Source organism: Thunnus thynnus, chromosome 16 (genome assembly GCF_963924715.1).
Source record: "Thunnus thynnus chromosome 16, fThuThy2.1, whole genome shotgun sequence".
NCBI lineage: Eukaryota > Metazoa > Chordata > Actinopteri > Scombriformes > Scombridae > Thunnus > Thunnus thynnus.
In genome coordinates this window covers 11262723-11278155 of record NC_089532.1, presented here as the reverse complement: position 1 = coordinate 11278155, position 15433 = coordinate 11262723, and the positions used below count along the sequence as shown (strand labels likewise).

Sequence of the window (15433 nt, the reverse complement as noted above, 5' to 3'; positions counted from 1 at the left end):
CATCGAAATGGATGATATAGTTTCCCCTTTTATTCGGGGTAACACGCGTAAAATTCAAGCCACGAGGATCAACTTTTACAGGTTTCACTCTCACAAAGAAGGATGAAGGTCCGTGCACTGTAACTCCCTAAGATGCAGTTTATTTAGACATCCACCAGTGACGTTTCGGGCTACATGCTCTTCTTCAAGCAAACTAAACTCAAGTCTAGATCATCTTTCTTTGTTACATTGTTTCATTGGTCCAGCACCTGTGCGTGTCTGTGCACTTTCTCCAATTATAGTTGTAAAGTTTAGTCAGACACAATCTTAAATTATAGTGCATGTTTGAATCTGATTTTGAGGGATCTTCTTAAAAAAAAAACAAAAAAAACATCTTTTATTTCACCTTTCAAAATGTATTATTCATATATCATCATTTTACTGAAACACTGAATCAAGGGCTCTGTTAATCATGTGTACACTAATGAAACAAGACTTGCAGGATGTACAACAGGATGTGAACTGTCTCAAAGCAATTTCAGCTGCAGGGCATTTGTTTTTATTTTAATGGTCTAAATATGATGTTCCTGCAATTACATAAGTTGTCTTGTTCACAATTAGGCTACTAATGTCACACATGAGCACAACAGTAGCTATTAAAAATACATTAAACACAAACACGTGTCTTTCTGTGTGTGTGTGTGTGTGTGTGTGTGTGTGTGTGTGTGTGTGTGTGATGCATGTATGACGACATCCAACAGATTTTGATTGATACCCGCAGTTCTGAAAAGTTGGTCTTCTCCCTCTATTAACTTGTTTGAAGTTTGTAGAATTGAAGAGTTGCTCTTAACTGCAGAGATGTAAGCAAGTAAACAAGGTGATGTACAGTAGGGTCACATTGTTCTTCTGTTGTGTGCCCATTATGTGACAACAAACATAAGGCCTTTGTCATAATTTTACATGTAAAAATAGCTCATAACAATAACACTCTTGGTTGAGGAGAAGGACAACAATCACTACTCTGCAGGGAACAGACATTTGGCTTCATCCCTCCTACTTTGAGCTACATTTTCGGGGCAGTGGTAGACAGAGCTGCTGTATCCGAGGTGAGGGGCTGGCAGAGCGGGCTGCTCGGCTAATGATGTATGGGTCATATCCCTCAAACAAAGCCTTCCTCTCTTTGGGACCGGACAGCTCCAGAAGTCTCTGGCTGGCAATGAAGTTTCTGGACGCTCTGGAGACGGGCCAGCACACTGAGCGCTCTCCTTCGAACTTGGGGTGGTCATTCTTAGGGGCTGAAGAGATAAAGTAATCTAAATGACCTCTAATAGCAAATAAAAACATAGTGACATTGCAGTTAGGGTTATTACAGGTGTAATATGTAAGAATCATGTAAGAATTTTAGTTAATTTTTGAATGTTTGACATTCATAAATTAACACAATTGGCATAAGGCCATGAGATGTCACATGACCTGATAACGCGTTTGCTTCATGCATGTTACACAAAGAGTTTAACCTCCTTAAAGCAGAAAACCAGAGAGCCCCACACCAAACATAGCTCTTGACATCTTTTGCTGAGCTAAAGTCCAGCACACTTTCTTTTTTGGACACAAGACAAGATAGCTCCCTAAATACCCTCAAAGAATAAAGAAAGGTCTCTCTCTATGGAGCACAGTATGGTTAAAAGGTAGAGTTGAATCATGATAAAAACAATACAACTACGTATTTGACTTAATCTACTTTTACAACAGAATGTGAAATATATTGTGATTACATTGGACTGTAAATCATGCAAAGATATTCCTGTAGAGCCCCAAAATAAAAAATTATCGACCTGGAAATGTGCATGATACGTTCTTTAAATGTGAAACTTTTCAGATGTACTTATTGCTTAAGGAAAACATACAAAACCATCTTAAACTGAAAACAACACTACAAAATCAGCTTGATCGCTTTATCGCCTGAGCACTTAATACCAGTGAAACCACACAGGGGTCTGTCATTCCCTGTGACAACAGGGGGAAACAGCTAGACTGGTTCCGTTCAAAGGCAATAAAATCGCTTACCAACACCTTGTAAATCTGATCTCTTCGGGGTCTTACCTTTGGACTAGGGTGGCAACTAGTATTGATCAGTATTGATTAATCGGTTTTGTCTATAAAATGTCAGTAAATAAAGAAAAATACCTGTTATAATTTCTTAAGGCTCAAGAGACGTCTTCAAATACCATGTTTTGTCAAATCAACACCCTAAAACCCAAAGATATTTAGTTTACTATCATGTATGACACAGAAAAGTTTCAAATTCTCACATCTGAGAAGCTACAACCACTGAATATTTGGCTTTTTTGCTTACAAAATGACTTAAATGATTATTTGATTATCAAAATAGTTTCAGATTAATTTTCTGCCAATGGAACAATCGATTAGTCAACTAATTGTTACAGCTCTTCTACAGACAGAAACAGTCTAACTGTTTCCCCTCCGGTTTCCACTCTTTGTGCTACGCTAAGCTAACCCTGGCTGTAGCTTCATATTTAGCATACTGACATGAGAACGCTAACTCTCAGAAAGAAAGCGAAGTGTATTTCCCAAAATGTTGAACTATTCCTTTAAAAAAAGTGGAGAATGATCAGATACAATGCAAGATGACTTACTGGCAAGTAGCTCTATGTGTGCTGATGCTCTGCAGGCCATGTGGGTCATGGGCACAGGTTTGGGTTTGTGGCCAGAGCTCCCCAGAACTTGCTTTCTCTTTGGTTGGGCAAGCTGGCAAATCCGTGAAGTGGCAACTGCTGTCTGTGTCGCTCTGCTCAACTACAATCACATTTCAGTTTATGAATGAAATCATATCGAACACAAAAAAGCATGATATCAGACACACAGTAAGCTCTTGGGAAGCAATCAAACAAATAAAACTTGGAGAAATTCCATTGAGTGTTCAGCTGCAGTGCATAACTGCACTGAAATTAACTGAATTGAAAATAAATTGAATTGAAATAAATTAAATTGAATTTAACTGATTACTACCTGGTTAGTACTTGGTGCTAGTACCAGGTGCTGTAAGTTTAGGGCAGCTGTTTTGGAGCTTTGGCACAGCTTTGGTGCAGGAGGTAGAGCGGGTCATCCACTAATCAGAAGGTCGGTGGTTCGATCCCCAGCTGTCTTTGGGAAAGATACTGAACCCCAAATTGCTCCTGATGGCTATGCCATTGGTGTGTGAGTATATGTGTCAATGGGTGAGCCTTAGAAATATTGTAAAGCGCTTTTGTGATGAGCAGGTTGGCACCTTACATGGCAGCCTCTGCCTTCAGTGTATGAATGTGTGTGTGAATGGGTGAATGTTGGCATGTGTTGTAAAGTGGTCGGTAGACTAGAAAAGCCCTATATAAATTCAGTCCAGTCCATAACATGCCAAGCAGTTCCAAAAACGACTGACACAGAAAGGGTGATGTTGACATTTAAACATTTTTTGATGCTGGCTCTATGTACAACAATGTTGCTGTGTCATTAGGTTGGTCAGTCCACCACTTTTGTACAGACTAAATTTTTACTACAACATGTTTGCTGCAACTTACAAGACTCATATATTACATGTGTCAGTGCACAACTTAAATGATTAGTTATCCTTGCACTTTCCTTAAACTTGAGGTTTTATGTCTCAGGCAGACAGATTCATGAAAGTTAAAGGGGACATATCATCCCTCTTGTGATCTGCTATTTTAATACTATAATGTCAGATGTCTATGTTAAACATGGTCAAAGGTTCAAAACTTGAGGAGAACTTACATAAAAATGCTCCCTGAAAGTCAAAAGGACAAGCTTCAGCCTGCTCTGAACACTTTGTTTGCAAAGTTGTTTGTAAAGTGATGACATCAGATTGTTCATGCGTGCCAACAAATGGCCATCTGTTCTGTAGCTTTTGTTGTTAAGGTTGTTGCTAAGGATGTTCCACATGTCATTTGCATTGTCCATTCGCTTATTTTTGGACCAGATTTGGGATTTGAACATGTGCGGATGTATTTGAGAACTTTCCATTTTGAGTAAAGAACGAGAAAAAGAAGTGAAATCTGACTACTATAGTTTGTTTAAGTAGCGTCGGGAACCACTGGAAGTTTGCTGAGTGGCAGCTACCTGGAGCTGGCCAATCACAGTGGGCTCATTGGGAGGGGGGCTTAAAGACTCAGGAGCTAAAATGGCCTGTTTCAGACAGAGGCTGAACTGAGGGGCTGTTAAGGGCCAGCATAACATAAATAAGGAGTTTTTTGAACTGTAAATCATGCAAAGATATTCCAGTAGAGACCCAAAATAAAAAAATTATCAACCAGGAAATGTGCATGATATGTTCAAATGTGAAACTTTTAAGATGTACTTATTGCTTAAGGAAAACACATCAAACCATCTTAAACTGAAAACAATCTCGAATACTGCAAAAATCAGTTGTTATCGCTTGAGGAGTTAACACCAGTGAAATCACACAGGGGTCTGTCATTAGAAGCAAGTGACAAAACTGCACCAACACAAAGCAAAAATAAGACAGACTCGAAGGCAAACTTTAAGGCCTTTATAGCCTTAAAATTCAGTTTTCAGACTTTCTAATGAGCCAGCTGTGGGGTTTAAAAGACCTTGTGGCAAGCTAACTCATGGTCCTCTGAATACACAGGAATTTCTAAGGAAATAGTGAATGTGCCACTCACTGGAAACAGCAGCGGGCGGTCTGACTGCCAGCCAACTGCAGGTGCCCGAGGCTGAGCCAGTCGACACAGCCGTTCAGATGGAACAGCCCTGAGAGCCCATTCACTCACTTCCCATACGGGAGACAGTCTGCATGAATGAAACAATAGCCAGGTTGTAGCGGGAAGCAGAGGAGAAGAAATGAAGCCAAGAGGAAGAGTGTGACATAACAAGGAGCGTAAGGGGGGGGGCATGAGAGGGTAACTGAAATAAAAGAGGAAGATGAAGAAAGGGGAAAGAGGAATGGAGGAAGAAAACAAAATAAGGAGGATAAACATAGGAGGGAGGAGAAGATAAGTTTAGAAAGATCTGAAAGGTATTAAATGTTTACATTCAGTGTTTCTCACATAAACACAGGATGCCTCTGCTTGAGGTCTCAGAAACACGTTTAATATATATCCGTCCTTATAAAGCATTTATAAAGTGATGATTTTTTTATAGAATATTTTATATCCTGCATTGTTTATGTCCATGTTCACTAGTTTCCAGTTTCCTTCCTGCCTTTGCTGATGCATTGATGTGTTTATTGGCACTTTACTGCCACCTGTAGATCAGCGGAAAAGTGTGAAACCATTGGTTTCGTCACATAAATAAACAAAACTGGGGCCAACTCATAAAAACATTGCTCCATAGCGCTACTATACAAAAATAATACTAAATACTACAATAAAACACAACATATGTCATAGACAGAACAATGAAATCCTAGAAAAGTCTGAAATTTAATGTCTGACAATAAGAAATATTATAAAACAGGAATTAAAGAAATAGACAACTGAGTTATTTACAATGAAAAATATTTTTAAGAAAGCAGACAAGGCAGGAAGTGTCAAAGGCACCTAAAAAAGAAATTACACATGCAGTAGTAGTTATACTTACGTGACTTGAGCGTAGAACTTCTTATTTCTACACAGCTCTGACCAGCGAGGGGTTAACTCTATAAAGAAACACAATCATGGCATCACAAAAAAAAACACAGTAGCAGAAAAAAAGCTGCTTTTTATACAGAAGAGAAAAGGTGAGATGTGTACCAATTTCGGTGGTGGGTCCTGTCTTCTCTGGTGGCAGTTTATCCAGCCAGTAAACAGAACGACTGGAAGATAGAAAACAGGCCCAGTCAGAGAAAGATGAGCGACAAGGAGACAAAGATGGGTTCATTTAGGCCTACCGGTCTGGATATCTGAGTCGGTTGGGTTTGGCCTGGGCAAGCTGCTGTGTCCGAGTTGCCATGGAAACAATTGAAGCTGAATGGAGAACAGAGCACGTAGCAGCTGAAATTTTCCACTTATTACAATATCAGCAGCCTTCAAAGACTTTATGCATTATCTACTCATCATAAACTTTGTTTTAACTCCATTTGAACACGTTACATCCTCCTGTCAACAGCACAGTGGTGGAAAGCAACTAAGTACGTTTACTTACTGTACTTAAATACAATTTTGAGGTACTTGTACTTTACTTGAGTATTTCCATTTTATGCTATTTTAGACTTCCACTACATTTCAGAGGAAAATATACTTTTTCATTACATTTATTTGACAGCTGTAGTTACTTTGCAGATGAAGATTAGACACAATGGATAATATAACAAGCTTTTAAAATACAGCACATTGTTAAAGATGAAACCAGTGGTTTCCAACCTATATGGCTTTTGACGTCTTACAAAAAGCAGCATGTAGTTGCAGTCACATTTCAGATTTCTATGAGTTGTTAACAGCTCCACCAAATAGTGATTTTTCCCTCTGAATGGTTTCATTCCAGTAAATATTCAAATGATCCAATATTTCACAAAAATCAAAAATTACAGAAAAATTCCAAAAATTGAAAACAGATTTGTGTATCAGAACTTTGTTTTTTCTTCTTTCCTCCGCCATTAATCGTCTCTTGACCCCTCAGATTTATCTGGTGACCCTTTGGAGGAGCCCAGTCCCTAGGTTGCGAACCACTGGACCAAACTAGCTAACTGTACATTAAGTAGTTCAAACTAGCTCCACCTCCAGCAGCTACAACAGTAACATGCTGCTTACACACTGATGCTTCAGTATTAATAATCTAATGACGTCATATATAATAATATACCAGTCACGGGGACAAAATGAGTATTTCAATACTTTAAATACATTTTCCTGCTAATACTTATGTACTTTTACTTACTCGAAAAAGCCACAATGTTTACCTGTCCTGCAGTCGCTGTTCTCTCCGGTGACACCGACACCTGCCGGTTGCTATGGTATCAGGTGGCGCCCGAGGGGTAGAATATACCAAAGATCGTATATGTACAGAGTGACTGAAGATGCCCAACTCTACCTTTCCCGCTGCTCGCAGGTAGATATTTCTCAATCATTCAACCGATGAGCAGATGAGCAGCCACGCTTTCTTACCAGTTTATTGAATTGGAATAACACTGATTTTCATTTAGCAAGAAAAAAACAAAAAAACAAAACATCCTTGCGATAAATGATGTCACAAAACCGGGAATATTGTGGTGCAAGATCAGTATATATACTATCTTTCTGGAAAGAGGAGCAGAGTGAGTTTTTGTTCTGGTTCTAATGAAATGTTGGCTAAGTATGTTAAAATCATTAGCCTCTAAAGCATCACTTCTCTAAGTTAAAACGAATAAAAAGAATATTTAACTGAAGAAACACAATAGTAATTTAATCTGCAATACACTTCATCTCTCTATGGCTGTAGTGCATATCACTCATTCAATGTCACATTTTAAAGAAAGCAGGCTACCATCAACATGTTAAAACTCATCATTTTACATTTTATGAGATGATACACCTCAACCTAATTAACCCTAAATTGATGTAAACAAACATGCAGGAGCAGCACCTTTAACTTCCCTTTAATTACATACTTGCCTCACCTTCAACTCGATGAGAAATCTTCAGTTTGGTCTTCCTCAACAATGCATTTTAAATGGTTATATGATGTGCTATGCTCATATGATGGGTTATGAAGCTTAACATGCAATGAAAAACTGGTTTCAAAAAATCTAAAAATCAAAATTAAATGACACACAGACAATTTAAAAACAGACAACACCTTTATTTTCAACACATTTTAAATCTTATAAAACAGCACAGTAAATAATCTACCAAAGCTTTTTTTTTCTTCTTTTTAATAGTCATGATCACAAAGCCACAAGCTTTCAATATAATACTGCAGTTTTTATTCTAGAAACTAGTATTGCAGGAGTCTGTTATCGTGTGAAGTTAACAAGTCATGTCTGTCTTGTCAGTTTGTGTTCACACATAACATGATGAACTGAGGAGAGCACTGCAGGCAAGCAGCTACAGCATCGTATAACATTCACAGGCCTCTGAAACGCACAGAGAAACCCAGTGCTGACACACAGCTATGGTTTAAAAATGTAGTGTGTGATTGGTATTGGTAACTAACACTTAAAGGATAATAACAGTGTTGTTTGTAGTTACAGCACATTTTCTACTGCACCTTCTAGTGTCTACATCTATTTTAACTCTCCGCACTCCACCTCCATTGTCCTGTTTGTTTGATTTCTGTCATTTTAAAAATTCACTTGAAAAAAAAAACTGTTGCCTTGGCTGAAACAGTCAATCTAGATGATTGGCACAAGCTTAAAAGAAAACACCTGTATTATCCTTTAAAAATGAGCAGATAGCACAGTCCATCTCTGCACAGCAGTATGAGAGCCAATCTCCATGCAATGTTCTGTAGATTCTACCGTCTCAAGACACCTCAAGACTAAAGTTTCTGTTTTTATCTTCGACCTAAAAGTATGATATTAAAACAGGGATGTCAGTGGCAAAACCAGTTCACAGGCATAGGTTCACGAGGCACTGAGCTGTCTTATTTAGCTGCCAGTGTAGCTATTGGGGTTATGGTAAACGGCAAAAGGAAAAGATGGCACCAAACAGTCCAATCTCATGTGAGCAGTGAAGGTTAAGATGGCAGTGGAAAGGCATGTATGAAAGGGGCAAATATGAGTATATATTGTATTCAGTAGCACCAAGAGAAAGAGTGTTATGTTTGTGTGTGTGTCAGTGTCAGAGGGTCTGCACTATGACGGGATACAGTAGGGACATGTGCTCAGCTCCTCTGATTGGCAGCTTGTGTGTGGTGTAGTAGTGGATGACCTCGGGGATGGTTGAGAAGGGAGGGCTGTTCTCCCCGAGCACGTAGCGCCCGTCTGCAGACTGAGTGAACTTCATATGCATGAAGCCCTTGCAACTCCTGAGAGAGGGAGAGAGAAGGGGCGAAGGAGGGATTATTGTTTGCTCATCCGATTTCAATTCAACTAGAATATTAATTGTGATGTTTACAGAACTACACTGGATTGGAATCATAAAAGCTGTTTCAGACCAAATGTTCACAGCGAGACAAAGATATCTTGTGGCAGTGTGTAAGTAACATCATCTGGAAGAGACATGTCAAGTTATTGAAAACGATTAGGGTTCAGAGGTGAGAAAATGACAAAAGTCGGTGCATTGCCAAAAAGGATGTACTGTAATAGGAACTAGCAAGCGGAGACAGTTTTGAGAGTTGACATTTTAACAGTAACTGAATCTCTGCTCCTCCCTTTGATGTAGATCTGTTGAGTTTTTGAAGGTTGTTGTGACAATCATTTGCAAGGGGACTTGGTAGTCTTTTATCAGAGCGGGCTTTTTATAGAGCTGAGCTTGTATTTATCATCATAACAGCTTAAAGTGAAAAATAAGAGAAATCCTTCACTTTTATTCACAAAACTTGAGTCATTTATCATATTATTTTGACTTACAATTAATCTTGTTAGGGTCCTAGATAACTGTTAGATGTGTTTTGAACAGTGTGTTAAACCTGCAGTGTGGAACTTTTACATATAAATGAATATCCGTTACATTCAAGCCCATGACAAATGAGTTCACACAATGCTGATTAAGCCTATCACCACCAGATAAATGTCTCTGTATTTCACAGTATACAGAGTTTTTAAATCCTGTGCTGGCCGTTTGGCTGTTAATCGTGCCGCTCTACTAAACTTTCCAAATGCTATCAGGCCGAATGGTTCAAATTCCGATAGTGGAATGAGTCATTTCACAAGGGGTTTTGTTATGCTCAAAACAATTTATCCACCATTTTACAACCCCAACAGTCGGTTACAGCCAGTATGTACTGGCCATCGGGCATACTGGGACAAATACTGGTGGGCTGGTGGAAAAAACATGCTTTTGGGCTGATGAACTGTCAAAACATATCTGTTTTTACCGACCCTCTCTGTGTGCCTGTCATTCAGGGTATGCATGCCTGTGTCAGGCAATCGCAGCCCAGTGCCCCCCTTTACTCACTGCCAGAAGGGGGAGACAAAAGTCCTGCACTCCAGCTTTAAATATTCTAAACACAGGCCACTTACCTGTGTAATCCTTGAGCTTTCGACCCTATCCCACGGGCTTCTTCAGTGAATTAAATGATTGAATGTACTCACCTCAGTACAGGATTTGGTCAAGTGATAGTATGACTGAATCATATACTGAGGTTATGTGATGACTTAGCAAGTTATATTCACTTGAAGAAGGCTGTGGGATATGGTGGAAAGCTCCAGGAATATGTGGACTGTGTGTTTAGAGTATTTACTCAAGGTATGTATCATGTTTTAAATTCACTGTATGATATTCAATGATTTTGATTGCCTTTGATTGCATTTGGATTGGGGGGCTTTATCAGACAATTTCTGTAACTTTCTGAAATGGACGATCTGACATTAACACCCAATTCACACGGTCACAGGCCGGACAAATACATTGTACAAACGAGTTCTTTTCTAGTGTAACCCAGCCCCTATACTCATCTAAACTGTAGGTATAATCCTGCATTGTTCGATTATTTTATTGATTTATGTTGGCTACACATGAGGGCTTTGAGTTGAGTACAATCCAATCAAATTACTGCGCTTCACTCCTCACTGGTTCAAAAGAGTACAGATGTGAGGATAAAAGCAATTCCCAGTATGCAGATAGTCTTTCTGAAAACAGCTGCTTTCATGCTGATTATTCATAAAGGCTGAGAACACACAGAGAGCAGAGGGGGGGGGGGGAGAACAACACAGATAATGTGGTTGGGTGGGAAGATTGTGAACAATTAGAAGTTGCTTCAGGGCTCATATCTGAGAAGATTCTCTCACCACCCACAGACCATGATGATACCCAAATGGGACAAAAACTAGATCAGATAATTTTGGAAACAGCGCAGTGCAGTGTGGCACACTGGGGTAGAATTCCCCTTTAAGAGATTGCAGTGATGTTTCAACTTAGGACAGTATAAAGGGAATGTGTATGTTCTCATCCAGTACAGATATAAGATGTCAGTATTAGCCCGGTATGTGCGGTAAATGACACAAGAAAGTGAGCCGTGTCTACCTGAGTGAGAGCGAGTAGTCGTTCCGGCAGGACTGGCTGTTCCTCACCAGGTAGGAGTTCTCCTTGCACAGAGTCAGCAGAGTCTCTGCCTCTGAACGGCTCAGAGATCCATGGTACCATCTGCAGGTGACCAGCAAACATGACTAAGGCTGCTACTAACAATCATTTTCATTATGGGTTCATCTGATGATTCTATTTTCCAGATGCAACCAGCAAAGCAAGTCAAAGGGGCTAAACCTTGCAAAGCTGAGCTGCGTACCAAACACAAAAAAATTCAATCCAGTCAACAACTGACTGGGATAATACAATAAGACATAATAAACCTTTAAATTCCTAGTATACAAGTTTACAAGCAACAAAATCTGACAAACAATCACTGCTACCCAATTGAAATGGGGAAACACTATATTAAGATAGCAGATGTCCACTTACACTTGGCTCTCTAGTGGCAGAAAAGGATCCACTCTCTCTCCCAAGAGAGAAGGTGTGTCACCAACCAGACGGAGTGTAGTCGAGTCTGCTGTGGTAGATGTAGTGCCTGTCTTGGGAAGCCTGGTTTGTTCTGTCTGAGCCCGTGAACGCTCCCTTTCTGCCCCTTCAAACTGAACTATGGACATAAAGAGAGGAACATCATATTAGTTAAAAAAAACAACAAAAAAAAACCAAGCTCAAGACACATTTGTTACAGGAATACACTTATGAGAAACACCAATTTACCTGCTAGAGCTTTAGAGATGTTGTCCTTCTTCCACTCCCAGGGCTGGTCATATTCATCAGCTGGCCTCTCGTCATCCTGAGGCAGCCTGCTCTCCCTGCTGTCTACCAGGAGAAGACCACCCTCGACCCTCTGGGGTTGCTGTTGTGCTGTTGGAGCAGCTCGGATGTGGTGACGAGTCCTCTCCTCGTATGGGTTATCATATAACTGGGCACCATCTCCACTCCCAGACCTGTTCGTAATCACTCTGTGTTGCATTTCTACAGAGGAAAAAAAACACACAAAGTAAATTAATTTCTGAAAATATTAAAATAAGCATTAAAATAAGCTATAAAGAGTGTGATTAGTTTGCAAAAACTTTGCTTAAAACTGAAAATATGGTACCAGAAAATTCAAATTTGGAGCAATGGGGTAATGAAAAGCAAAAGATCCTTGTCTGATATTTGTTCTTACTGTAACCAAGCACAGTTACCTCAAAGTTGTTATTTGTAGATTGAAGATTAATGTGATGTCTTACTCACTAAGGATTACTGCTTTGACTTTGTTGGATTTTCATGATTTTAAAAAAAAAACAAAAAACATAGCTGAGAAGTGACATTTAGAAGGCACAGAAACTGCAATTGATGAGAAATATCACTGTATGTGACCCTTTATGTAAACAATACCATTTAATTAAGAGTTGACTGACTTGTGAGATATAAATGTCTAATAATAAACCTGAAATGATCCGTTGAGCCTCAAATGGCTCCATGTAGCTGCAGCAGTCTGTTGGTGCAGCTTTGGGCTCCCAGTTTGGTCGTGGTCTTGGGTCTGGACGGGCATCAAATGGGTCAGAGTAATCTGTATCAGCGTCTGACGCTGCTGGGGCAGAGGGAACCACCTTGAGAGGGAGAGAGAAACAACAGGCGTCAAACAAATTAGATGGGACAACGTGATGGACTGCAGGGAAGACTGTGTCAGAATGTGTGTTTGTTTATTTATGCGTGTGAGAGATTGAGTGAATGAGACTGAACACAAGGGTAAAGGAGAAACATAAAGGAAAATGAAGCAGAACACAAATAAAAACAGTTCTTACAGGTTCCTCTTGAATAGTCACAGGACTAAGGGGGACTTTACAGCGACCAAACTCCTGAGAATCCACTTTAATTAGTCTGTGTTTGGGGGACACCAATTTAACCTGGACAATCAGATATAGAAACAACAGGCTTTCAGTATTAATTCAAACATGACTTCAATATGTATCAGCCATAATGTGCTCACAAGGAGGAATCAAAGGGAGGTCTAGGAGAAAAAACAGTCTATATTATCCAACAGTAAAATTATCTAGGGAGACAGGGTATCTGGCATATAATAGACACATAATTTATGTATACATAACTGCAAAAACATGCATGTCATACCTCCACACCATTAGGCAGCCCTGAACCAAATGCAGGGAATGAGGGGAGGCTCACTGTTGCACTACAGGAGCTGAAACCACCATTGTGGAGCTCCTTATCAGAGCACTGGTACGGGTCCTCAAAATCCAGCTCTTTCTGAGCTCTGTAGGCCCTCAAAATTTCACTCTCGCTGTAATCTGGCCTCGGGGGCTGTGGAGGGTCACGCCTGTTGCCAAAGTTTAGGTAGTCCTTCAGCCACTTTGCCATGGATCTGGGAACAAATTGACAGATCGAGCAGAATACTTTAGGGTGGCATAGTTAGAGAACTAAATTTATTCAATCTTTCACCTGTTAATTTATTTTTATAATGTTAGTCAAACTTAAAATCAGCTTAAATTTTCTGTTTCACCTTATATATTGAACACATTAGGTTTTATGGCACTTGATCAGACCGAGAAAGCTATTTTAACACATTACTGTTGACACTGGTGTCTTGCCATGGCCATTTTAACATTTAAACATTGACACTAAACTATATGCAAAATAAATGGAGACACCTACAGTCTAATGTGGCTGAAATCCTAGATTGATCAGAGATAAATTAATATCAATATCAGCCAATTGACAATCCAGTAGCCTTGAGAAGGAACACTTATTATTTCAGTAGGGCTGCAACAAAGGATTGTTTTCATCATCGAGTAATCTGACTATATCTGATTATATTCTGGATCAATCAATTGCTCTATTAACTGTTAGAATACAGTTATATAGTAATTTCCTAAGCCCGGGTTTCGCTTGTTTTTCCAACACAAAAAGATCTCCAGTCCACCATCACATAAGACAAAGGAAAGCAACCCTAACAACTGTGAAGCTGGAACATGGAAATGTTTGGTAGTTTTACTTGAAAAATTACGTACACGATTATGATCGACTAATTGTTCCAGATGTAAACAAAAAGCGGGCTATAAATTAGTATGATTAGTAGTAGTACAGTTATTAGTATGAGTATTAACGTTAGTATGTTTACTTTAGCTAATATTAACTTGTTGGAGTTGTTAACCCCCCTCCAAAGATTGAACGGTGGCCTACAGAAAAAGATATTGACATTAGAAAAAATAATCAACAGGTCCAACGAAAACACCAGCTTGTAAAGTTTGATGACTTTTCATCAGTGGTAAAGCAGAAATTGGGTTTTGTTTATGCTAACCAGCTAGCTTGCTAAATCCAATCACAGAAACCAATCACAACTGCTTGTTAGCATTATTTTAGGATTTCAATCAATCACTTATCGATAACAGTTGATTTAAAGATAACGTTTACTTCCAAAATATCAGAACCAAGCTAATAGACCAATCTTGCTGTTGATAATATTACTTATTTAACAAAGTTAAGACTCTTTCAGTCACCGCTCTGTCAATACGCCAAAGCTAAGTTAGCCCAGTTAGCTAGACACCCGCAGCTAACGTCGAAGCGTCTCAACCGATAGTTAACTTGTAAAGGCTCACCCTCCTTCTTTGCATTGGCGGTTCCCCGTTAGACTTAAATATCTTTCTGGTTACCATCCAGCGTTTCGTTATAACGTTGTCTGATCTAAAAAGAAAACATTGTTGCCCGTGAAATCCGTCCAGCTGCTTCTGAGACAAGCAGGTCCGACAGCTAATGTTAGCTGGACCAGACTGTAGAGCAGACGGTCCCCGACACAACACTCGCTGGCTTAAAGGGGAGTAGAGACATATTTTTAGTGGGTCGACCTTAATATAGATGGATAGATAAGATCAGAATCTGCTTATTAGCCAAGTATGCAGACATGCAATGAGTTTGTCTTTGCGTTAGCTCCCACAAACGCACCACAGAAGAATAAAGATGTAACAAGAATAAGGTAGTGATGGGGGAAATTAAGTTTTCTGAAGCGCTGAAACAATTTCATTAAATATGGGTCACTGTTTCGATGTATTGATATTTTCAAAATGGCGACATCTGCTGGGCAAGTATTGGTATTGTATGCCGGAATTAAATCTGAGACAGAGATGAAACAGATTATAAGTGGTTTTACTGCTTTCATTATTGTTAATTTGTTCAGGTTGACTGCTCTGACTTTTATAGACCAAACAACTAATCGATTAATTGAGAGAATAATCGATAGATTAATAAAAATAATTGTTATTTGCAGCCGACTTGGCTGTGAGGCAGCTTCTCGTATCAGGAAAAGATAAGGTGAGTAACGTACACAAATGATCATGCTAATT

At 39.3% G+C, this 15433-nt stretch overlaps 2 protein-coding genes across 4 annotated transcripts; both read right to left on the bottom strand.

The window, feature by feature from the left end:
• Nucleotides 1-36: 36 nt before the first annotated feature.
• spmap2 (sperm microtubule associated protein 2) lies at nucleotides 37-6982 on the bottom strand. 3 transcript variants are annotated; one of them, XM_067614617.1, is made up of 7 exons: nucleotides 6890-6982; nucleotides 5882-5957; nucleotides 5745-5806; nucleotides 5593-5650; nucleotides 4677-4803; nucleotides 2637-2796; nucleotides 37-1274 (listed from the first exon to the last, which is right to left on the bottom strand). In XM_067614617.1, exons 2-7 carry the CDS (start codon nucleotides 5941-5943, stop codon nucleotides 1033-1035), a joined length of 711 nt encoding a protein of 236 aa, XP_067470718.1. In that variant the 5' UTR covers nucleotides 5944-5957; nucleotides 6890-6982; the 3' UTR covers nucleotides 37-1032. The 3 variants fall into 3 exon arrangements, with proteins under 3 accessions (XP_067470718.1, XP_067470717.1, XP_067470716.1); XM_067614616.1 differs by having other exon boundaries at nucleotides 38-1274; nucleotides 6868-6935; XM_067614615.1 differs by lacking the exons at nucleotides 5593-5650; nucleotides 5745-5806; nucleotides 5882-5957; nucleotides 6890-6982 and having other exon boundaries at nucleotides 1033-1274; nucleotides 4677-5229.
• A 764-nt stretch (nucleotides 6983-7746) lies between these two features.
• On the bottom strand, nucleotides 7747-14908 carry shda (Src homology 2 domain containing transforming protein D, a). The gene is made up of 8 exons (XM_067614069.1): nucleotides 14693-14908; nucleotides 13209-13458; nucleotides 12884-12985; nucleotides 12526-12688; nucleotides 11811-12068; nucleotides 11526-11700; nucleotides 11094-11213; nucleotides 7747-8934 (listed from the first exon to the last, which is right to left on the bottom strand). Exons 2-8 carry the CDS (start codon nucleotides 13452-13454, stop codon nucleotides 8748-8750), a joined length of 1251 nt encoding a protein of 416 aa, XP_067470170.1. The 5' UTR covers nucleotides 13455-13458; nucleotides 14693-14908; the 3' UTR covers nucleotides 7747-8747.
• Nucleotides 14909-15433: the final 525 nt, after the last annotated feature.